Source organism: Aotus nancymaae, unplaced genomic scaffold, assembly GCF_030222135.1.
Source record: "Aotus nancymaae isolate 86718 unplaced genomic scaffold, 86718_ANA_hifiasm-v0.15.2.pri h1tg000039l, whole genome shotgun sequence".
NCBI lineage: Eukaryota > Metazoa > Chordata > Mammalia > Primates > Aotidae > Aotus > Aotus nancymaae.
In genome coordinates this window covers 1,898,726-1,922,971 of record NW_026988453.1, presented here as the reverse complement: position 1 = coordinate 1,922,971, position 24,246 = coordinate 1,898,726, and the positions used below count along the sequence as shown (strand labels likewise).

General features: G+C 35.6%; 1 protein-coding gene across 5 annotated transcripts in view; it reads right to left on the bottom strand.

Annotated features, from left to right (window-relative positions):
- Positions 1-7,093: 7,093 nt before the first annotated feature.
- PTPRC (protein tyrosine phosphatase receptor type C) overlaps positions 7,094-24,246 on the bottom strand; it is a 120,527-nt gene continuing 103,374 nt past the window's right edge. For 4 of the 5 annotated variants that reach the window (XM_021677162.2, XM_021677163.2, XM_021677164.2 and 1 more), the window contains 10 exons: positions 24,072-24,229; positions 23,712-23,847; positions 21,277-21,426; positions 17,000-17,090; positions 15,650-15,783; positions 14,256-14,390; positions 12,510-12,632; positions 12,111-12,289; positions 9,835-9,970; positions 7,094-8,448 (listed from right to left, as the gene is read on the bottom strand). In XM_021677162.2, coding sequence (XP_021532837.2) covers positions 8,173-8,448; positions 9,835-9,970; positions 12,111-12,289; positions 12,510-12,632; positions 14,256-14,390; positions 15,650-15,783; positions 17,000-17,090; positions 21,277-21,426; positions 23,712-23,847; positions 24,072-24,229 — 1,518 coding nt within the window. In that variant the 3' untranslated portion in view covers positions 7,094-8,172. 5 annotated transcript variants of the gene reach the window in all.

Here is a 24,246-nt window from a genome sequence, read left to right as displayed (position 1 = left end):
CAGTGACCAAAGTACACCACTAGGAGACCCCTACATTAAGCTCATGTTAACCAGTGGGAGCAGGTTCTGTGGATGACCAAATTCTCTTCCCAGCTTCCATACCATGTGTTAATAGTGGACAGATTATTTCCTTCCCTGGTGCCACATCCTCTTCCCACTTCAAAAAGTGTGTGTAAAAATCTAAAGATTACACAGCCCATAAAAATTCAAGAAAATATTTTTATTCTTTGACAGGACACAGGCTGTGATTTATCTGCTATATATGAAAGATATTACTGAATCCAATAAACTTCCCTTTTCTGGAAAATTAAATAAAAATGCACCAGAGGTTCCACTTTTACTGTGTTGAAAGGGTGAATACACATTAAGAAAGCAGTGTTTTTCTAGAGGAAAAAACAAGTGTTATTTTACATAGAAAGTCCATTTCCAGTTCCCTGGCATACTAAGTTGGGGACGACTAGATCAGAAGAAGAGAGCTCTGTTGGACGCCATGTGCCACCCTGGACAGAGTGAATAAGTCACTCTCTCCATAAATGTGGTTTGCATTCTATGGTGCCCTGTTAACTTGTTTTAAATACTGATTGATGGGTCCTCTGACAAACACGCAGAAATGTGACACAAATAGTAAGAACTTGTTCTGATTACCAAATTGTGGGACAATGGAACAATGGCATTTGTGATTTTTTGTAGTGTTTTCTTTCCTGGCACTCACTTCAGCGATGAGGTGAGCTTTGCTTATACAAATTATGAGAACAATCCTTTCCCATGGGGGTTTAAAAGTGTGTTTATTTTTATATAATAACTTCGATGCTGTGAGTTCAGCTAAGCTCACTATGTCGTGTAGTGTTGCTGAGAGCATATATTACACATGGTTTTGTTTTTGTTTTAATCATGAAATAAAGAAAATACAGAAAACAACTTCAGGTTTTTTCTCCAACAATTTTTCAAAGCACATGAAGTTGATATTTGCCAGGTGGATTATGAGCACAGACTACAGTGTTTGTAAGAGCTGGTTCAAGTCCTGGCTCTGTCACTTACTGTAACAGACCGGGTATGGAACTTTTCCAACTCTCTACCCCATAGAAAATAAGAATATATGTGACATAGGATTTGTCTTAAGAAACCAGTGCAGGTATAAAACAAGTGATAAATAGCTGGTGTGTTTTGCACCTTAATAAATGCTAATTATAATAATATTTTTTTATTTATAGGTAATGATATGAGACACATATTCTTGATTGAGTCAGTATTTATTTGCACACTAGTGTAAATAGTTTCATTTAATCTTTTCACCTCATTACCTTACAAAGCTGATCCCTCAAATGTTCTTAAAAAAATCTTTAACTTTTATTTTAAGTTCAGGGGTACATGTGCAGCTTTGTTACATAGTTAAACTTTTGTCGTGGGGGTTTGTTGCACAGATTGTTTCATCACTCAGGCATTAAGCCTGATGCCCATTAGTTATTTTTCCTGATCCATTTTGTCCTTCCACCCTCTACACTCCCTCCGATAGGCCCCAGTGTGTGATGTTCCCCTCAATGTGTCCGTGTGTTCTCATCATTTACCTCCCACTTATAAACAAGAACTTAAGATATTTGATTTTCTGTCCCTGCATTAGTTTGCTAAGGATAATGGCCTCCAGCTGCAGAATATATGACGTCATTCTTTTTATGGCTGCATAGTATTCCATAGTGTATATGTACCATATTTTCTTTATCCAGTCTATAACTGATGGACATTTAGGTTGATTTCATGTCTTTGATATTGTGAATAACACTGCATGTGTGCATGTATCTTTATGATGGAATAATTTATATTCCTTTGGTTGTATACCCACGAGTGAGATTGCTGGGTTAAATGGTAATTCTGTCTTTAGGTCTTTGAGGAATTTCCACACTGTCTTCCACAATAGTTGAACTAATTTACATTTCCACAACAGTGTATAAGTGCTTTTTTTTTATCACAGCCTTGCCAGTATGTTGCTTTTTGATCTTTTAATAATAGCCTTTCTGATTGATACCAGAGGGTATCTCATTGTGGTTTTGAATTGCATTTCTCTAATGATCAGTGGTGCTGAACTTTTTGTCATATGATTGTTTTCCACATGTATGTCTTCTTTTCGAAAATGTCTGTTCATGCTATTTGCCCACTTTTTAAGAGGATTGTTTTTCTTTTCTTTTAAAATTTTTTGTTTCTTATAGATTCTGGATATTAGACCTTTGTCAGATGCATAGTTTGCAAACATTTTCTCCCATTCTGTAGGGTGTCTGTGTACTTTGTTGATAGTTTCTTTCACTGTGCAGAAGCTCTTCAGTTTAATCAGATTTCATTTGTCAATTTGTGCTTTTGTTGCAATTGCTTTTGGCATCTTCATCATAAAATCTTTGCCTGTTCCTATGTCCTGAATGGTAGGTATTTCCTAGGTTGCTTTCCAGAGTTTTTATAGTTTTGGGTTTTACATTTAAGTCTAATCCATTTTGAGTCAATTTTTGTATATGGTATAAAGAAGGTATCCAGTTTTAATCTGCTGCATATGGCTAGCCAATTATCCCAGCACTATTTATCAAAAAGTGAATCTTTTCCTCATTGCTGATTTTTGTCAGGTTTGTCGAATATCAGACAGTTGTAGCTGTGAAATCTTATTTCTGGGTTCTCTATTCTGTTCTACCGGTCTATATGTCTGTTTTTGTATCTGTACCATGCTGTTTTAGTTACTGTAGCACTGTAGTATAGTTTAAGTGGGATAGCATGATGCCTCCAACTGTGTTCTTTTTGCTTAGGATTGCCTTGGCTATTCAGGTTCTTTTTTAGTTCCCTATGAATTTTAGAACAGTTGGAATAGCATTGAAGGTATAAATTGCTTTAGGCAGTATGGCCATTTTAACAATATTGCTTCTTCCTGTCCATGAACGTGGACTCTTTTTCCATTTTTTTATGTCCTCTCTGATTTCTTTGAGCAGTGATTTGTACTAAAATAACTAGAGAACCAAGAGCAAACTAATCTCAAAGCTGGCAGAAGACAAGAAATAACCAAAATCAGAGCTAAACTGAAGGAGATCGAGACACATGAAAAAAATTCAAAAGATCAATGACTCCAGAAACTGGATTTTTTTTTTTTTCTTTTTTGAGACAGAGTCTCTCTCTGTTGCCCTGGCTGGAGTGCAGTGGTACAATATCGGCTCACTGCTACCTTCACTTCCTGGATTCAAGTGATTCTCCTGCCTCAGCTTCCTGAGTAGCTGGGACTGCAGGCATGCACCACCACACCCAGCTAATTTTTGTATTTTTAGTAGAGATGGGGTTTCACCACATTGGCCAGGCTGGTCTCAAAATCCTGACCTCATAATCTACCCACCTCAGTCTCAGAAAGGGAGCTGGATTTTTGAAAATATTAATAAAATAGGCCATTAGCTAGACTAATAGAGAAGAAAAGAGAGAAGATTTAAATAAACACAATCAGAAATGATAAAGGGGATATTATCATTTACCCCACAGAAATACAAATTATCAGCAGAATATTATAAATACCTCTATGCATATAAACTAAAAAATCTAGAAGAAATGGATAAATTCCTGGACACATACACCCTCCCAAGAATGAAGCAGGAAGAAACTAAATCCCTGAATAGAACAATAATAAATTCTGAAATTGAGGCAGTAATAAAAGCCTACCACCACCACCAACAAAAAAAAAGCCAAGGACCAGATGGAGTCACAGCTGAATTCTACTGATGTACAAAGACTAGCTGGCACCATTCCTACTGAAGCTATTCCAAAAAAAAAAAAATGGTGAAAGGTGGAACTCCTTCCTAACTCATTCTATAAGGCCAGCATCACCTTGATCCCAAAACTTGACAGAGATACAACAAAAAAAGAAAACTTCAGGGCAATATCCTTGATGAACATTGATGCAAAAATCCTCAACAAAATACTAGCAAAGCAAATCCAGCAGCACATCAAGAAGGTTATCCATCATGATCAAGTAGACTTTATCCCCGGTATGCAAGGATGGTTCAACAAACAATAAATGTGATTCATCACAGAAACAGAACTAAAGACAAAAACCATATAATTATCTCAATAGTTGCAGAAAAGGCTTTTGATAAAATTCAACATCCATGCATGTTGAAAACTCTTGATAATCTAGGTATTGAAGACACATACCTCAGAATAATGAGAGCCATATATGATAAACCCACAGCCTACATCATACTAAATGAGTAAAAGCTGGAAGCATTCCCACTGAAAACCACCGCAAGACAAGGATGCCCTTTCTCACCACTCCTATTCAACATAGTATTAGAAGTTCTGGCCAGGGCAATCAGGCAAGAGAAAGAAAGAAAGGGCATCCAAATAGGAAGAGAGGAAGTCAAACTCTTCCTGTTCGCAGATGTCATGATCCTATATCTAGAAAATTCCAAAGTCTCAGCCCAAAAGCTTCTTAGGATGATGAATAACTTTAGCAAAGTCTCAGGATACAAAGTAAATGTGAAAAAAATCACTAGCATTTCTATACACCAACAATAGCCAGGCTGAGATCCAAACTCCCATTTACAATTGCCACAAAAAGAATAAAATACATAGGAATACAGCTAACTAGGGAGGTGAAGGATCTCTCTTCAAGGAGAACTACAAATGTTCTTTTAAGCTGCAAGATTAAAAGAAAACTAGAAAGCCAAGTTAAATTTAGATTTCTAATAAACAAGAAACAATTTTTGGTCCAAATATGGCCCAAATGTGCATGAGACATACTCATACTAAAAAATCATTTGTTTCATTTAAAATTTAAATGTAACTCAATGCTTTGTACTTTATCTGACAATCAAATTCCATGTCATTGTGAAGAAAGAAATTGTGAATAGTTTGAGTAAAGAAGATTTTGTCTTTATGGGATCTTAGCAACAGGAATTCATTTGTTGTAAATTAATGAAAGCTCTTAATTGTCCTACAAATATTAATTAAAATTTAGCAATCACTCTTGATTTGAGCAAAGAATAAAATGTAAAGAGAAATGTAAATAGGTTTACAAAAGAATGAATACAAATAAAATGGACCCTTAGCAGAATAAATCTTTTCACTTAAAACAGGAAATAAAAAGCCCAATTTTGAATGTCTTTGAAGAACCTTCAGATCACTCCCAATATAAAAATTATGCAAGAGAATGAAAGCACAGCCTTTTCTACTCATTTTAACAGATATTCATTTCCTTTGAAGTGGTACATTTGAAGACCTTCATATCAAGAAACATGTTGTGATTAGCTATGAGCAATTATCATTCATTTATTTAGATTTAATATAGTGTTATGAGAACATCTTATAACCAATATCTGATATAAATCTAAAATTAAGATCAGTCCTAGTTAGTTGTAAAAAATAAACTTAATATTCAATGTTTTAGAAAGAAAAAAGCAAAAATAGATATGAAAATTTCTCTGTATGAATATAAGACTTCTGAGTGGTAGCTTAACACATTTAAAATTATCATTGCAAACACAGATGTCCAGCTAATCACTTCACACTATTTTCCTATTGCAAGGAAATATTTAAATGTATATCTCCTTAATGAAAATATTTATTTGTTACTTCTGTACATAATTAATATCTTGGGACCTGAAGTTTAGGAAGTTGGGCGCTGAAGGTTATTTTCATCGAATTCTCATACCAGAAATAAAGCAAACAACTTTAAAAGAAACCTGGAAGTTTCTTTTTGCCCAATAAATGTAACGGGATTCAAAACATTATCCCTACAATGGACCAGGCTTTTGTAAGTCAAAACTTTCTGCTTAATACTTCTGACTGGGTCCTGGGATTAACAATGGTAGTGCCAAACTTTAGCAAAGAAATCTTCTATATCCTGTAACAGATCCCCATGAATGCAACCCATAGCCATAGACATGGTCCTATAATTCACGTATTATTTCTAAAGGTAAAAATCATGGACAATAATATAAAAATTATTATGTATTATATATTATTTTTCTATTATTTTGTATTTTTATATATAAATCATAGATAATAATATAAAAATACTATTAAAATCATATAATTCCACATTCTAGTGCAATGGCTATCACCTTCTGGTTGATATATGTTCTCACAAAGTAATGGGATTTCTGAACCACTATTTTATCTCTTTCTTTACTACAAATTCCCATATGTAGAGAAAAAAATGCTTCAAGCTTGATTCTTAAACCAATAGAAATTATTATTGTTCTATTTCCTAAGTATCATTTATCTTTGAAAAGATAGTGTCGGGTGGAAAACACATTTAAAACACACAACCACCACATTTGGAAGATGTTACTTACAATGGAAACTTCTGAAGAAAAACTTTATATGTAGATTATTTAGAGTTTCTGCTACTTGTATTTTGAAGCAATTCACAGATAAAATAGACACATATCGTAATGTTATATTGAACATGAGAACTGCAAATTTTAACTACATTATCTAGAAAATGGCAACTGATCAATATAAGAAATGAAGGCATAATAGTTAGAGTGATTGAAGAGATAAGTGAAAGCAAACTTTATTTTTTGTGCCTAGAATTGGTGATTCTAATCCCCCTTTCTCATTAATAAGTAAAGATGTAGTAAGTAAACTTAACATAAATTAGAAAATTGTTGCTTCATTGTGAAATTTACTTCTTTTCATCTGTTAAATAAGTGCAAGGAACTATATAATATTATAAGTGTTAATTGTTAATTTTATGTTATAACAATAAAATAATTAGAAGTAGGGACACAAAATAAATGTGACTTGAATGGACAGCAATTGATGCTGTATAGTTAACACATATAAGATCAGACAAAAGTGTAAAGATATAGAAAATCAAACCAACCTAAATGTTGTATTTGACCATGGTAATAAGCTATTACACAATTCACCAAAATGAGTTGTTTTTATTACTTCATGAAAACTAGCACTATTCTTCAATTTTTTCTAGATCTTAAACAATTATTAGACTATTGGATAATTGGAACCTGCAAAAGTGCCCTGCAAATGTTAATAACTGCATTAAACATATTTCAATAGGTGTATACACATTTCATATATGAACTTATAACACAATATATTATAAACAAGAAAAAACTCATGGTTGAATTTTATTATGATTATTGACATCCATTCCTAGTAAAAGCAATCTAAGCATTGAAGAAATTCAAAGTAAATGCTTTAATGAAAATCATGAATGGGATTTAACATGGGAACTATGAATATGCAATATTATATTTTTCATATCAATGTAAAATTCCATAAATAGCTATATTGAATTTCATATGTAAATATTTAGCAAATATAATTGTATGCTTCTATTTTTATACAATGAATATTAGTACATATTACATTTGTTTATTTTAATGATATTTATTTAAGTTCAATTTTACAAAACATAATTTGTGGTCAAAAGGATCAAGCAATAAATTTTAAATATTTATTTAAAATTTGTACAGGGAATAATCCATGTTGCAAAGCTGTAAACCCCATGTGAAGACAGCAAGATAGGCTCACTGGAAATGTTTTAATTAAATAAGCTTAAAAAGATACTGGACTAAATGCTAATATATGGAATACAAGATTTCCAAATGTTAATTTAGTTAACTCTTCCGTAGTAACTATACACACACATACCATTTTTTTTTTTTTTACTATTTCCAGAAGTAAAATAGTAAACTATGTAAGATACATGTAAGTAGAACAAGGAGGACATCTTGAGGTCATTTTAGAAATGAACATGTTTTTATTGAGTCTGCACACAGTTTATGATTTTAAAAACAGATCCTTCAAGCTAAGTTAACACTTCTAATATAAAATGTATTTTTTCTTCATAAAAACAAAAAGGCAAAGCCAGAGCTTTTAGATTCACTTGAAAGCATTCTCTATCTCTTTTTCTCTGTCTCTCACTCAAACACACACATACACATACACACGTAAAGACTACAAAGAAGTTGTTTTTTTACTGAATAAGAGATAAAATTTTAAAATGAGCATGTGTCTGTACAAACCGTTCTGGCAAAACTATCTTAAATATTTTTCCACGGTAGTAAAATAGAACCCTTCCACAAATATTGCTTCAATGCACCTCTGTATATCTATTTTCGCTTCCTACTTCTAGAAAAATAGAAATAACAGCTAACATGAGGTTTGGAGTGTCCCCATTTATGTCTTTTTCTAGGAAACTTGATTTAAAACTGGATTTGCAGGACCGTTGACACAATGTTCTGGCCCCTCAGTGCCACTTGTGGGTTCAGAACCCGCAGCCTGTTCATTTGCTTCAGGGAGCTTTTCTGGGGCACCAAGTGGATTAACACAATTAGCATCCTGCTTTACTTTGTCCACTTCATTATCAAATTCAATTTTATCTTCTTGATGGTTGTTTTTCTTTACTTGTCCATTCTGGGCAGGGTAGGTGCTGGCAATGGTGTCATATAGGAATTGGTATTGCTCCTAGTAAAGGAATTAAGTGGGAAATTACATGAAGAAATTTGACGTGATTTTTTTACGCCAGATAAAGATTAGCAAGGACTAATCATTTATTTGTGGAAGTACTGGATGACAGAAAAGTACTTTGGTATGTTCTCATTTAAAGAATCTAAATAATTCAGTTTCTTTATGGTCCTAAAGCCTTTTCTGTCTAATGCCTACACATCATTTAAGAATCAGAGCAGGAATCACCTGCTTAGAGAAGTGCTGCTTGATTCCTAAAGATTGAATTAAATGCTCTCATTCACGTTCTTCTTATAATTTCTTCATCATTTTACTTACTACGTTGATTAGTAAATACCTAGCTTTCCCTCATACTCACCAATTAGTCTCTTAATGGCAAGAACATATAGGAAACATTTGATACATTTTTAAAAATCAAGGTAGGAAATCTCAATATCATATGTGATTAAAAGCTTTACATTTCAGTGAGTAATTAAGTTTACATTGTGAAGAATGATTAATTCCCAGATGACTATCTACAGTTACTACCACATACAGGCTATACACAATAGATCAATTACAAGAATATAACACATTTTCCTTCCTGTATCCACATTTCTTTGCAATGTGAATTTGCAGACCCTCTCAAGGAGTGGAGTCTTTTTCCCTATCCCTGGACTGGCTTTATGATTTATTTAGCTAATAATATACAGAAGAAGATATCTCTGTCACTTTCAAGCCTGGGCCTCAAGTGGTCTCATGAAAGCCTTCTTTCCCTTGTGGAACTTGCTGTTTTAATGTGAATGAGTCTGGGCTAATCTTGTGGAAGAGTAAAGACATGTGGCCTGCTCACTGTTGTCACCATAACTAAATGGCAGCCACATGTCAGCCTGCTGGCAGTGTAGGTCATGCTAGACCAGCCAAACCACAGGACACACGTCAGCTGAAGGCAGACATGTGAGTCAGCCTGGTCTCTATTGGCTAAGCCTGAGGGCATCAGCAGAACATTCCAGCAGACCATTAGACTACTGAATAATAATAAATGTTACTTGTTTAGACTCCTAAATTTGGAGGTGGTTTGTGACACAGCACAAATAGATACAGGATTGAAGGAAAGAAAATTAAGAAATTCATGAGCATTTAAGGAAAGACGCTTCATCAACTGTCACAACAAAGTGTAACTAAACTTTAATTAAGGCTCTTATTTAGACTGACAATAATTCAATATGAATTATTTTGCAAAAGTAGAAAAGAGAAAAAATAGGAAAAGAAAATAGAGGAGATGAGAGAAAAGGAAAGGGGAAAAAAGAACAAAAGAGAGGAAAGAAGAGGAGAAAAAAGTGGAAACCATCAATAAGAGAAAAAAAAATCCAAGGCATGTTAAAAGCAGTGGTGGAGTATACTTACGAATGTGGAAATCATGCCTGGCCTAGCTTTGCGTAGAGCTTTTACCACCTGAAATACATCCACTACCTCTTCTGTTTCCGCACTTTCTAAGAGATTTAACAAAGCACAAAATATTCCCGTTTGCTGAGATCCATCCCTATAAAAGATAGAAAAGATCGAAAATAATCTTACTTGTTACAAAAAAAAAGGTGATACTAGAATTAAAAATAGGAATAGAGAGAATTTTTTTTACTTCAGGTTTATCATAATTATTTTATTCCAACCTCTTTCACGAATCAAATTATTTATGCTAAATGCATTTTTAGGTAAACTTTTTCAATTTAGGGGTATGATAATCCTGTAATTGAAAGCGTATTTGTCTCAGGGTTTAAAAATGTATTTTCTCTTATTGAGTATTTTATGGATTTTAGTGCATTTTTATTTACATCTGAAGTTGTTGAAACCAATATCAGAATGCTGATTTGACAGATAAGGAAACCAAGATTTGGGGAAGAGAAAGGCAAAGCTTGAAGCTGATGTAACCGGAAGTATTAGACCTTAGATTTTGTAAATTACTAGAACACACGCTGCTGCTTCTGTCTTCCGCCTCTCTACCATGTTTTACAAATGTTTCTACTTCTGCGTCAGTAGAAAAGTGATACCTTGTATAACTATTCACTAAAAAGAGGGCGAACAAGTAGTTTACCAAACAATGAGAAGCATAAAGCATTATCATAAAGAGTCAACTTAAACAATATGTTGTCAGCAGGGCACTTCAGTTATTGACCATAAATTAAAAAAAAAAAACATAGGCCAGGCGCGGTGGCTCACACCTGTAATCCCAGCACTTTGGGAGGCCGAGGCGGGTGGATCACGAGGTCAAGAGATGGAGACCATCCTGGTCAACATGGTGAAACCCCGTCTCTACTAAAAATACAAAAAAATTAGCTGGGCATGGTGGCAGGTGCCTGTAATCCCAGCTACTCAGGAGGCTGAGGCAGGAGAATTGCTTGAACCCAGGAGGTGGAGGTTGCGGTGAGCCGAGATGGCGCCATTGCACTCCAGCCTGGGTAACAAGAGCGAAACTCCGACTCAAAAAAAAAAAAAACAAAAATAAACAAACATGTATTGGATATTCAGTCATATTTTAGGAAACATACATAGTTCTACAGTGTAAACTTCCCTTCCTTAGCTTTCTTTTCACATAAATTTCACCTTCAAAAATTCAAGGAAATGCTGAAAATTGGTATATTTCTAAAGGCTTGATTCTAGTATATGCAATTCCAATAATAACAATTAGGCTTTTTCAAAAATTCTAAAAGTTTTTCACTAGATTAACATTTCTCATTTTACTTGTTTTCATTTCTCATTTACTTCAATATTCTTTTTCATGTAAACTTTTATAAGTTTTTCCTTCAATTATATTGCTTATTTAAGGTGGATATTTAAGCATCTATCACAGATGAAGGAACTAATAAAATCTAGTAGTAGTATTGATATTATCACAATCCTTGACCTTTGGCTCAGTTTAGAAAATTAAATCATAAATTTCAAATCAAAATTGCTAAGCTTTGTGATTAGAGTTAATATTTAAATTAAATTACGTTTAATGACCTTTGTGTTCATTAAACATATTAGGTGTCTTTGTGACACTTAATAGGGTAGATCAATGTATATGAGTATATGTGTAATGTGATATCCATCTACCTATCTGTTCACGCACCCTTCCATTCATTAATTCTTTCACACGAATGACATTCCTGGTTCAATGTTAGGTATGAAGGAATCAAAGATGACATGACACCAAGTATTTAAAAGCACAACTTAAAAATATTGCACAATAGAATCACTTCTATTATATTTTTCTAATATATTTTATGACAGTTGTGCTGTGGAAACATAAGCAAGATAAGAAGTTTTTACTGTGACTATGTGTTTTATATGTAAGGATGAATAGATAAGAGAACATATGAACCAAGGAGTCAAGCGTTAGGTTTTTTTTTTTTTTTTTGAGACGGAGTTTCGCTCTTGTTACCCAGGCTGGAGTGCAATGGCGCCATCTCGGCTCACCGCAACCTCCGCCTCCTGGGTTCAGGCAATTCTCCTGCCTCAGCCTCCCGAGTAGCTGGGACTACAGGCATGCGCCACCATGCCCAGCTAATTTTTTGTATTTTTAGTAGAGACGGGGTTTCACTATGTTGACCAGGATGGTCTCGATCTCTTGACCTCATGATCCACCCGCCTCGGCCTCCCAAGCGTTATGATTTTTAGAGTACATTCTACCAAAGGCCACCCACCTGCAGTGAATGAGGAGAGGTGCACTCTTGTGATACTTGTTCCCTTCAGAGGAATTCTTCTGAGGAAGTTTTTGTTTGAGGACCTGAATCATAGAGATTAATTCCTTGGGCTCTGCAGGAAGTTGTTCTGCACTCCAGTTAGTATACTGGTACTGGTACACAGTTCGAGGATCTTTCCTCTAAAATCAGAATTGAGGAAAGCGTTAACTGTAGTGAAGGTCAGCTTATTTTATAATTTGGTAGCCATATTTTCTTCACAGTTACTTTTACTTAAATAATTTAAAAATGTTATTCTGAAACTATTTATGGGATGGCCTTGCTTGGATAGAGTAATTTATATTCATTTTGCTGCTGGATCCATTCTATGAAAGAAACATACTCCTGAAATTGTTTTCATACCTTGGAATGTCTCAATTCAAAGACATGAAGGGTATAAGTTGAAGATTTGTTTGTGTCTTTCAGGTCAACTTCGATATCTCCATATGTTTGCTTTCCTTCTCCCCAGTACTGAGCACAGAGTTCCTAGAAAAAAGAAGATGATTCAACAATTTCTGTTTGCTATTTAAGGTATGTAAAGGATCAGTCTCCTTCTTTCTCCCTTTCTTTCTCTCTCTTTCTCCATCTGTGTCTCTTTTCTATTAAATGAAAACTTTTGTGTTCTAAGATTGAAACCTGCTTATAAAAATCCAGAATCGAGTTTAAGTGTTGGAGATTCATTTAATAAATATGTGGTATTTCCTTGTGTAAGAAAAAGGAAACTGAGCACCATCGAGGTGGCTGGCACACCCCCGGAACAGCCGTCTTCCTTAGCGTAGGTCTTTGGGGTTTGCTCCCACTCTCCACACGCTTATCATCACCTCTTCAGTATTTATGGCTGGCATGAGTCAATGTTATTCATGACCCTTTCAGTAACTCAGGTCCCACTGTCCCTTCAGTGGTTCTTGAGGAAGAAGGCTGCATCTGTCGGAGCTTTGTCTCTGTCATCTTGTTGACCAACACCATGAGCAGCTTTATCTATTTTGTCTGCATATCTAAGCAAAGGGCCAGACTGAAGAGTAGGTGAATCACAAAAACATTTCTTCTCTCAACAAACTGTTGTCCACCAACTACAACCCCACAATTGCTGACAAAGATAGACGTTTCTGCCTGCACTTCCATCCTGTTTCCCAGCTTCCACAATTTGAATCAAGAAAAAGACTGTGGGAATTCCATGATAGAAATCTGGATGTATATTCCTTTAAAAAAAAAAATATTAAAAGCAACTTTCAATGTACAGGGGAAGGGGACCAGGTGAGGGTGAGACAGAGTGCGTTTGGGGGGAGAGAGAGGGATGTAATAAATCATAAATTTTTTGCATACGTAGGAGGTTATTTATTGAATAAGCTTGAACATATGTCAGATAATGTGATCGGTGCTAAAGCTGAGTGAGACGTACCAGAAGGGAAAAGTTAACCATAACTGAAGACGCTAAGAAAAGGATAAAATATCTATCACGAGCATTAAGTAAAAAATCAAATTATATTTTAGATTCACCTTCAACTATAGAATTTTATGGCAATAAGTTTTATGGGAATAAAGAAGGGAGGACATAGATACATTTTTCAAGATTGTCTTATTAAAAGAATAGGGTCAAAATTGGAAGAGAGCATGCATTTAGTTACATGCAATATCAATAAGTTTAGATTCAGTGATAGCAATGAAAATTGTGTGTTCAGACGTGGGCACTAAACCTGCTTGTCCAGAGTGGAGAGGATGGAAGACATAAAAATGAGAGTAAGATGAAAGACACACGAGGGGTTGATCGTTGAGGGCATTAGACATCACAGAAAGAGCTTGGTTTTTTGTCTTGGAAAATGGGGAGAAAAGAGTGAAAACGTAGCTGTTATGCGCCGTGGTGGTGCGTTGCTGCGTCCTGGCTAATCTGTGAGTGACATGCAAGGCTGGAGGTGGCGGCAGGAGAGACTGTCAGAATCCAGACACAGCTAGTGGAGGCCAGCACCAGGGAACGGGGTGAGACTGAGCAGACAGGACTGTGTGACGGAGGGATCAAAAGGACATAGGCATGGCGATCCAGCAAGCAATCCAAGACTGGAGAATGAAGTTTAATGACAGAGAGACTCAAAACAAATCCTCAAAAGTACAAACCTGGTCTCCACGTTTCAGTTCTGTCAGCATAACTATAGCTTTGACTTTTCTTTGGAAGATCATCTGCCAAAAGTCACCAATGGTCTCCTTTAGCGGTCCCTGAGCAGCAATCATCACTTCAGGTTTCCAATAACTCTTTTTAAACAAGAAAGGGTGGGGCTTTGTTACTACTGAAGAGAGCTCAGTAGATTCTTAAAATAAACATTTGGAAATGTAGTCACTTAGTTTGATATCAGTACTGTTACATACAAATAGTAAGAGTCTTATGTCTAAGAAACAATGTAATAGCTATCTGTAAAATAATTATACAGATAATATTTCTTAGCTAATAATGTGAAATCAAGATTACAACGTATCTTGTAAACAAACAAAGTTTCCTTTCCACAGAAGAGAAACACCTTTTTTCTTTTCTTTTCTTTTTTTATTTTTTTGGAGATGGAGTCTTACTCTGTTGCCCAGGCTGGAGTGCAGTGGTGCAATCTTGGCTCCCTGCAACCTGTACCTCCTGGGTTGGAGAAATTCTCTTGCCTCAGCCTCCCGAGTAGCTAGGGTTACAGGTGTGCACCACCATGCCTGGCTAATTTTTGTATTTTTAGTAGAGACAGGGTTTCGCCATGTTGGCCAGGCTGGTCTTGAGCTCCTAATCTCAGATAATCCACCCACCTCACCTCCCGGAGTGCTGGGATTACAGACGTGAACCACTGCACCCAGTCACACCTTTTTGTTTCTCTATAAAAGTTAGTGTGATTGTAAAAAGGAATTACTTAAGCATTTCAAATTACCTTTATCATGTCTATACCAATTTTAATTAGTGTCTTTACATTCTTATTTTATCTCTTAAGTAAACTAATATTCTATGAATGTGTACTTTGGGAAATTTTGGAAAATAAGTAAATCCAACTTAGTCTATAAACAATATGTATTTAATAAATGGCTAAAGTTTTATTGTTTGAATTTTCAGTTAATTTTTTAAAAAGACATGACACAGACTCACCTAACAATTCAGTTAATCTGAATGAAAAGTTTCTAACCATGGAAATATACAAATTTGACTTTGTCTACAATTTGGGTATCTGAGTAGGTATAAATACTTTCAAATACTTGTATTTGCTCAAATTTTACTATATTTAAAATTGATGTGATCATAGCTTTATTTGTCATAAAATATAACCAATAACATTGCCTTATTTTGTATCAGGTTATTAGGTTTTAGTATTTTTAAATCTTTCAGTAAGTTAAAAAATAGCATTAAAATTGAAACTCTCATGTCAGTCTATGCGTAGTTATGACTAAGCTCATCACTGTTTTATAAAATCACTTAATGAATGGCCCTGATAACATAGATGGGATTTTAAAATGGTTGGATCTTGGATTTTGGCAGTTTAAGTACCTACCATTATAAAAGATGCATTGATGTATTTGCTTGCTTCCTCTGAGTCACTGTCGTCATCAGAGGATTCATCTGAATCATGCTCACTCTCTTTACTCATTTCCAGCTCATGTTTAAGTGGCACTCTGTTGAAGTCATCTATGTAAAATAAGATGTCAGTAGTAAGCCTACTTTTAAAAATTCAGATTTCTTCTTCGGTGTCACATGGACATTTAAAAGTATTTCAAAAGAGACAGATTGCATTATGGAAATTTATTGATCTACATTAAATAAGATTCTATGTAAAACTTAGTACTCATTGATAAACGGATTATACAACAAAAGTCTAAGAGAAAGGATTTTTGGAAAAAACCCAAACATAATTCCATGTCAAACCACAAATAGATAGCATAACATTACATATGATTATTTAATCTTTGATACATATATTTTAATTCCCCATGGACTGCTATAATTCTGCTTGATATGTTTACAAAATATATAGCTTAGATTTTTTTTCTTTCAATTATACTCCACTAACATTAAATTAACAATCCTACGTAGATATCTTAGGTAATTATTATTTAGTCCAAAAAATGTATTTGGTCCATAATTTCTCACTATTCCTCAATTTCTTTAATTTATAATAACTTGGTCAAATGATGTGATTAACCATATCACTATCAATTCCATATTTTAAACTACATTCATAAAGACTTCTGTGAAAATTAACTAGGTTAACCATGCACTGATCTGATTTATTTAGTTGTCTAGTTTATCAGTTTGGGTGATATTTTATCCATGCGAATTTTAGTGTATATGCAGCTGAATAAAATTACCACATATGATCATTTTAATATGCTTAAATAGTAGAATTCAAGTCTTAAAAACTGTGCAGATTTTGATCTGTTAAATTTGATGATGTACAGTTTATAGAGTATTTTCCCCCTACTTTCAACCACCTAGGTACAAGGAATAAAAAGGAAACATAAAGAGAACAAATGGACGTAATTTTTACTATTTGTCAATTACCCTGGAGTAAATAACTGAAATAAACTAAAAATGAAAGAGAACTGATAAAAGGGACTTGGTCATTATTCTCCCAGCTTCAAATATATCACTTTTATGACAACCCATTTTTGAAATAATTGGTAAAAAGAAAACACTGAATGCAGTCTACTCTCCAAAGCCCATTGTAAATGGGATTGTTAAGTCCTTGCAATAACTAATATTTCAATACCTATTAACTTCTTCCCTATTAACAACCAAATGTTGAAAACTAGCTTCAAGATCATTCGTATGTGTGTGTCCCACATTAAACAAATCCAAAATAGCTTAATGTTATCTGATACAAAATATAAAATAAGCTACATACATGGAATGACATTAGAATTCCTGTTTTTACTTTTATTTTCTTCTTGATTTCCAATGTGCTGTGTCCTCCAGCTCCTATATGAAGGAAGTCTCTGAAAAAAATAAGAGAACAAAAAATTCCTTTACAATGTTAATATTGGCTTAGTTTATTATTGTGTCATAAGATGCTCCCTAAGGAAAAGCATTTTATTAATTTTTGTGAAATTTGTATATGCCCCCTAGAGCTTATGATTTTTGTTTGTCTCTGATTTTTTCTTGTAATTTCAGCATTTAGTTCTTTTGACAGGGTAAGTGTGATCGAGTGATATACATATGTAAGAGATTATGTCTTCTTCTTAAGAGCTGCTTGATAGAAAAATAATACCATTTCTTCTTATATAAGTTGAAAACACTAGACTGATGTTGATCCATATTGCAAAAGCAATGGTAAGTTATCAGAAATAAATTTTGCAGATATCACATTCATAGGAGACTTGGCACATGTTTTGAAAGTTGATTCTTAATTTGTTTACACTTTCCAGATTGCTTGTCCTGTCACCCACAGTTACTAATCAGTTAGAAAAGATCTATCATACAGATGAGGCTCACAAACCCTTTTAGTTTTCTTTCCTCCTATTTAATTTCTCACTTGTAAAATGTCAACAATTTCTTAAATGGGCCCTTTGTCTTCAATCTCGCTTGCTCTAATCCTTCTAAAACATAACACAAAGCAGAAAATGCTCTTCTGAAGATCAACAGCATTCCATCACTATAAGAAAACAACGCACTGGCTCACGCCTGTAATCCCAGCACTTTGGGAGGCTGAGGCAGGCAGATCACGAGGTCAGGAGATCAAGACCATCCTGGCCAACGTGGTGCAACCCCATCTCTACTAAAAATAAAAAAAACCTAGCTGGGCATAGTAGAACATGCCTGTACACCCAGCTACTTGGGAGGCTGAGGCAGGAGGATCGTTTGAACCCAGGAGGCAGAGATTCCAGTGAGACAGGATCGTGCCACTGCACTACAGCTGGGTGACAGTGTGAGACCCCATTTCAAAAAGAAAGAAAGAAAGAAAAGAAAACAACAACCCTCCTCAAAATAGTATAAAAAGTCTTTAGTGATATGCCCCTATGTCTGCAGCCTTACCCCAACTAGGTCCCTCCATACTTCTGTCCAACAAGCTTCCTCAATTCTTGGAAGGGCAAAGCTGTTCTTTCACTCTTGGCAGATAGACATGTTTTCTTTCTTTCTCTTTCTTTCTTGCTTGCTTGCTTAAACTACCCCTTCCCCTTTTGGTTGCTGTGATAACTTTTCTTACCCTATAGATACCGGTTTAATTGTCAGTTTCTTCTGGAAGACCTCCCTTCCTACATTCTTTTCTCCCCACTAATCCTTAAAAATTTGTCAAATGAATAATTATTTAATAATAATATTTAACGTTAAAAATAACTGAAACTGAGGAAGCTCCTCATGTATAATTCAGTAAGATTCTATATACACACACATGCATGTATATATGCGTATGTGTATATAGATATATATTTTTTCAGTATGGTACCCTCATTCAAACTAAATACGCCGCTCTGTTTCAAACCCCATTTATAGCTACATAACTGAATGAAAGAAAATATCACCATTGAATTTCAGACCCCTTGAATCCCACCATGGACTGCATGAAAGACCAGATGTCTTGGAAAGCATCACAACACTTTGTGCTCTTCTGAGTCTAGTGACCCAGGTAGCCTCTGCCCTGTAGCAATACTCAGGAGTATAGGTGGAACTAATGGCTCATCTTCATCTAAGACACCAAGGATCTGTCACTCTTAAATCTCTGCCTGATTCACTTGCCATCACAAGTCTGAGCTTCCCAGTGCATCCAGATTCCCCAGATTTTTATCCCTGAATGATTATTTGTATCCTCAGATACAACCCAGTCTCTTACATCTTACCAATCAATGCCTTACTCCCTGTCCTCCAGCGCCTGTAGTCTGTCATCTGTGAACTCCCATTTATCCTAATCATCTTCTCCCAACAGTCACTTCACCTTTTTTTTCCACCAGTTGAAACCTGGATGTCAGCTGAGGACACCACAAAGAACTCAGCAGTCCTTTTAAGAAAATGTTGACCTTCCCCTTCAGACTCCATTTACCTCACAGCTTTAAGAAAAGATGTGTGTTTTCCCTGCTCCCTGATCCTACTTGCAAACCATTTCTACTCATTCTCTTTCAAATAAACCAACCACTTTGATTTTCCTGCCATCACACTATACTGCCTTCTATCCAGGGCCCTTCACTTGGGAGTGTCGGGTATTGATTCCTGAAACACTCCATCACATTTAGTTTTACACTTGGCTAAGTACGTGCTCTTCTTTCCGAGGTCTGTCATCATTTTTGGTTAATTCAGCACTGAGAAGAATGATCTATCCAACACTCGAGTCTCATTTCTTAGCTCCTTCACCTGCCATGACTTTTCCTCCACTTCCCCGTCATCCACTTTCATCATTCTACCTTTGTAGGTTTCATCCCAAATATTGCATCACCTCTAAAATCATAACTTCAACTATCTCTGTTATTGAAAATTATCCCTATTATTCCTAGTCATTTATTCTGGTATGTTCAACCCAGCAATCTGTAATTCTAACAAAATCTCCAACTTATGCTTTCTACTTTCTCTCACCTCTTTCACGTGGCCAATTTGCCTTTTATTATTTTCCACCGCAGTCATCATTCATTTGTAAACACCCTCAACGCCTTTGCATCACTACTTTCAAATAGTCACTTTTCAAAATCTAGATAAGTTTAACTCAACTATTTGCATACAGAGCTTCTACCCCCAAAGAGCTCAATGCTGCTATAGAAAACAATCCAACCAACCGCCTAACTCCTCTTTAAACTCATGATCGTAAATTTTAGGTGATCAAACAATAATTTCTGGCAATCTTACTGCCTCTGCTTTTCTACTTTGAGATAACTAGTTCATGCCCTTTCCCCTTCCTCAAGTATTGAGCTCTTTTTTGACCTACTCACTCCTCTATCTCTCAACTCTAAATTGATGATCCAGCCTTGTTTTTTTTTTGAAAAATGAAAGATGGTCAAGCAGGAGTTGCCTCAACTTCTCAACACCAAATTTACCAACCAACTTCCATCTCTGCCCTCATCTTCTGTCTTCCTGTCTGCTTAAATGGAATAATTTCACTGCTTCCATCTGTGATCTGGATCACATCCTCTCATCCTTCTTCCCATGTCCACTTGCAGATCATTTTGACTGTTGTGCCTATAATTCTGTACTTGGCACAGAGCAGAAACTCAAGCATATTTGTTTAGTGAAAAAAATAATGTTGGTCTTTCCTATAGTAAATAAACCTTTATAAGAATGTTTAACTTAAATGTATAACTGTCTCCAAATAGCATATGTGTTTACATGGATTAGTAGGGCAGGTATATTGAATATGGTTAATTTATCAGCTAGAAAAGCAAGAAAACAACAATAAAACACTACTCTCTTTGAGACTACCCTGTGCCTGCTAGTTCTTCCACTGTAAGTACAGGTCTTCTAGGGGATTGAGTCACTTGGGGATTGTTGCATGTTCCACCTCTACCCCCACCTTAACTCCTTTGATCCTAAACATTAAATGGTTCTGCATCTGATTAAAAGCACACTTCTGGTCTTTAGAAACTCTGAATTTACCAGTTTGGTACATTACAGAAAGTCTCAGTAAACTGGAAATCATAGATGGAACAAAAACAATGCAAGACTTTTTTTTGACAATTGAGCAATTTGAGGACTCAAGTCTCTGAAATTACAGTGAACTGCATGCTAGGTTAGCTGTCAGAATAATTGCCTAATAAATAGGTTAGGACACATGCACTTATCCTGTACTGTCTGTCTACCAGCTCCAGTCGGTTCAACTTCCTAAGCAGTCATAAACTCCTCCAACGATTTCCTTTACAAACCAAAACCAGATACGATTTTTAAAGGTGATATGCTACATTGCCTTTGGCAGACCAGCGTTGTGGCTATATACTATTATTTTGAGACTATATTTTTTACCAGCTTAATGAGGAATGCTTAAAAGGGTTAGCAGTAGAATCAGATTTCTGGGTTTAAAAAAATCTCCTATGTAAGAGTTGTGTGGATTCAGGCATTTCTCTTAACTCTCTGTGTCCTAGTTTTCTCATTCTTGCCCCATTGGTTATGGTGAGGACCAAACGCTAGCACTATGTCAAGTGCATAGCAAATACCTGGAAAGTAGACGACACTCAGTAAAAGTTTATTATTATTGTTGTCACTCATTACCTGGAATTCAGCCTCTAGTGGAGATGGCTCACTGGGTGGATCTCTTTTCTTCATGTTATGTAGATAGGGATGTAATTCAGACAAATTCACTTCTGTTTCTCCAAACTGATTGTATTCTACCAAAGCCTGATGGATCAAGATGTACTGGGCCTACCATTTTAAGAAAAAATACAGGTAATTAACTGATAATATAGAGTTCTGCAAGTCATATTTAAATAAAATACACATTTCCCATTTTTCTCATATTGGGACAATTCATGGCAAAGTAAATCGATATCCATAATATTTAAAGGTTCTGGAAGTTCACTCTCAAAATTTTCTGGAATATGAGCAAAATCTGTTTCAGAATTTTTTTCAGAAAAAATGACTTTGCAAATAGATTATCCATGTACTCTATACTGCACAACTTTTATTCCTAAAAACTAAAGAACATTGTATGTTACTTCCTTTAGTGATTATTATTGGGTCAGTAAGCCAAATGACTGATAAGTAAAACTATGATAAATTTCACAGTATATTCAAGAGGAAAAAAAGCAAGTTGTAATTTCATAGTAAACCTTTCTAAACAGTTTCTAGAACTCTTAAAATAAAGAAAATTACTTTTTTTAAATCCAATATGCCAAGCCCAGATGTAACAACTCTTAACTGCTTATTTTGTTGGAATCCAGTATTTGCAAGGAAATGGTATACTTCTGGTAATCCTCTTAATTCACCATCTTTAGTCTCCTGAGTTTGGCTGTATCTTTCCACTGTATTTTCCACTGTAAATAATTTCTTTTGACCTGGTTAACAATTTGTTTTTATATTTCTACTCTATATCTATGTATCTATAATCATGAGCATTGTATATTTTTGTGTTTAAAAAAATCACATAAATTGTATCTTGAATGTTTCATGTGGCAACTTTACTCACTCATTGTTTTCATCTCAGCATCTCTCAAAATAGACCGAGACAAACCTAGATTATTGCTTTCCACTACAACACAGGATTTATTGTACAGAGAGTTCACATGTCCACATTCTGTTTTCCTATCCCCCTGTTGATACATATTTATGGTGTTTCCATTCTCCCATTAATATATATTTCACTTTTGTGTGTGTGTGCTATTTTGACAATGCAAAATGCAATGCGCATTTTTGCAAGTGTTTCTAGTTGTATGCTTCTCTTGGGTATAAGCATATATGTGATTTTACTGGGTCAGATACAGACATTTTCAGTATTAACCATCACTTACTATCACCAAAGGCATAGCATGTGCCAGGGACTTGTTTAAGTGCTTTACTTGTATTACTTTTGTGGTTATAAGTCTGTGAGGTAATACCATCCCATTGCCTCTGTTTTACAGATGACTTAACTGAGGCACAGACAGACTAACAATACTTAATAAGTAATGCCACTCACCCTTGTATTAATAATTAAAATCAGGATTTGAAACCCTAAAGTGTCGTTTCTAAACCCAGGCTGCCGACCACTATACTATTCTCTCTACATCTTAATTTTATGAGATGCTGCCAAATCTGTTTTCAGTTTTTTACTTTTTTTTTTGCCAATCTGATATGTGTTAATGGTAATTCATTGTTTTATTTATTCATTCATTTATTTATTTGTTTATTTTTGAGATGGAGTTTCACTCTTGTTGACCGGGCTGGAGTGCAATGGCGCAATCTCGCCCCACCTCAACCTCTGCCTCCTGGGGTCAAACAATTCTCCTGTCTCAGCCTCCCAAGTAGCTGGGATTACAGGCATGCCCCATCATGCCCAGCTAATTTTGTATTTTTAGTAGAGATGGAGTTTCTCCCTGTTGATCAGGCCAGTCTTGAACTCCTGACCTCAGGTGATCCACCTGTCTCCACTTTCCAAAGTGCTGGGATTAAAGGTGTGAGCCACCACTCCCGGCCCGTTATTTTAAAACATATATTTTTTGTGGTCATCTTTCTTTTTTTTTTTTCTCAGATGGAGTCTCACTCTGCTGCCCAGGCTGGAGTGCAGTGGCACGATCTCAGCTCATTGCAACCTCTGCCTTCTGGATTCAAGTGATTCTCCTGTCTCAGCCTCCCAAGTAGCTGGGACTACAGGACCATGCCTGGCTAATTTTTGTATATTTAGTAGAGACAGGGTTTCACCATGTTGGCAAAGCTGGTCTATCACTCCTGACCTCAGGTGACCTGCCCGCCTTGGCCTCCCAAAGTGCTGGGATTATAGGCATGAGCCACCTCACCAGGTCAGTCACCTTTCTTCCACAGAACTTTCAGCCACTAATGAAAAATGCTTCTAAGTATTTCTGGTGATTACCACATGTTTTAGTTTTCAGGAAATCATCTACTGTTTGAAGCTGTGAAGAATTTGGATTTTTTTTGAAGATCATTATTATCACTTGGAAAAAATTGAAGCCCAAAAACAACAGTGAGAATAATCACTAAAGGTTAGAACATACCTCTACTTGAACCATCAGGCATCTCTGTCGCCTTAGCTTGACCACATAACCATAAACATCCACTTTGTTCTCAGCTTCCAGGCCTTCTAGCATGGCATCAATTCCAATATAGGTGCCTGTGCGCCCAACACCAGCACTGGCGAACCAAGCAAAAAAAAGTGAAGGCATGATCATGGCAGAGAAGCGAATGGAAAAGCTGTCAGGTGTGAAGCAGAGGTAAGAATCTAAGTTTCACACATAGGTTGTTTCCCAAAATAGCAATTGCCAAAGGGAGAGACGTCTCTAACAGTCCTAGGCAGTGGATTCTGTTGGAGTTTTTTGTTTGTTTGTTTGTTTGTTTGTTTTTTATTTTTCCCCTACCTGCAGTGCACCACAATGGGGCCACTGAAGAAATTGCTGAAGGCGTTCACTCTCCTTCTCAGTTTGAGGAGCAGGTGAGGATCCTCAGGCACCCCGTGGTCTGGCCAGCTGGTAAACTGAATGTGAGTCACCTCTCTTCCAGCTGTTTTTTCCTTTTTCTAGTCAAGAGATAATA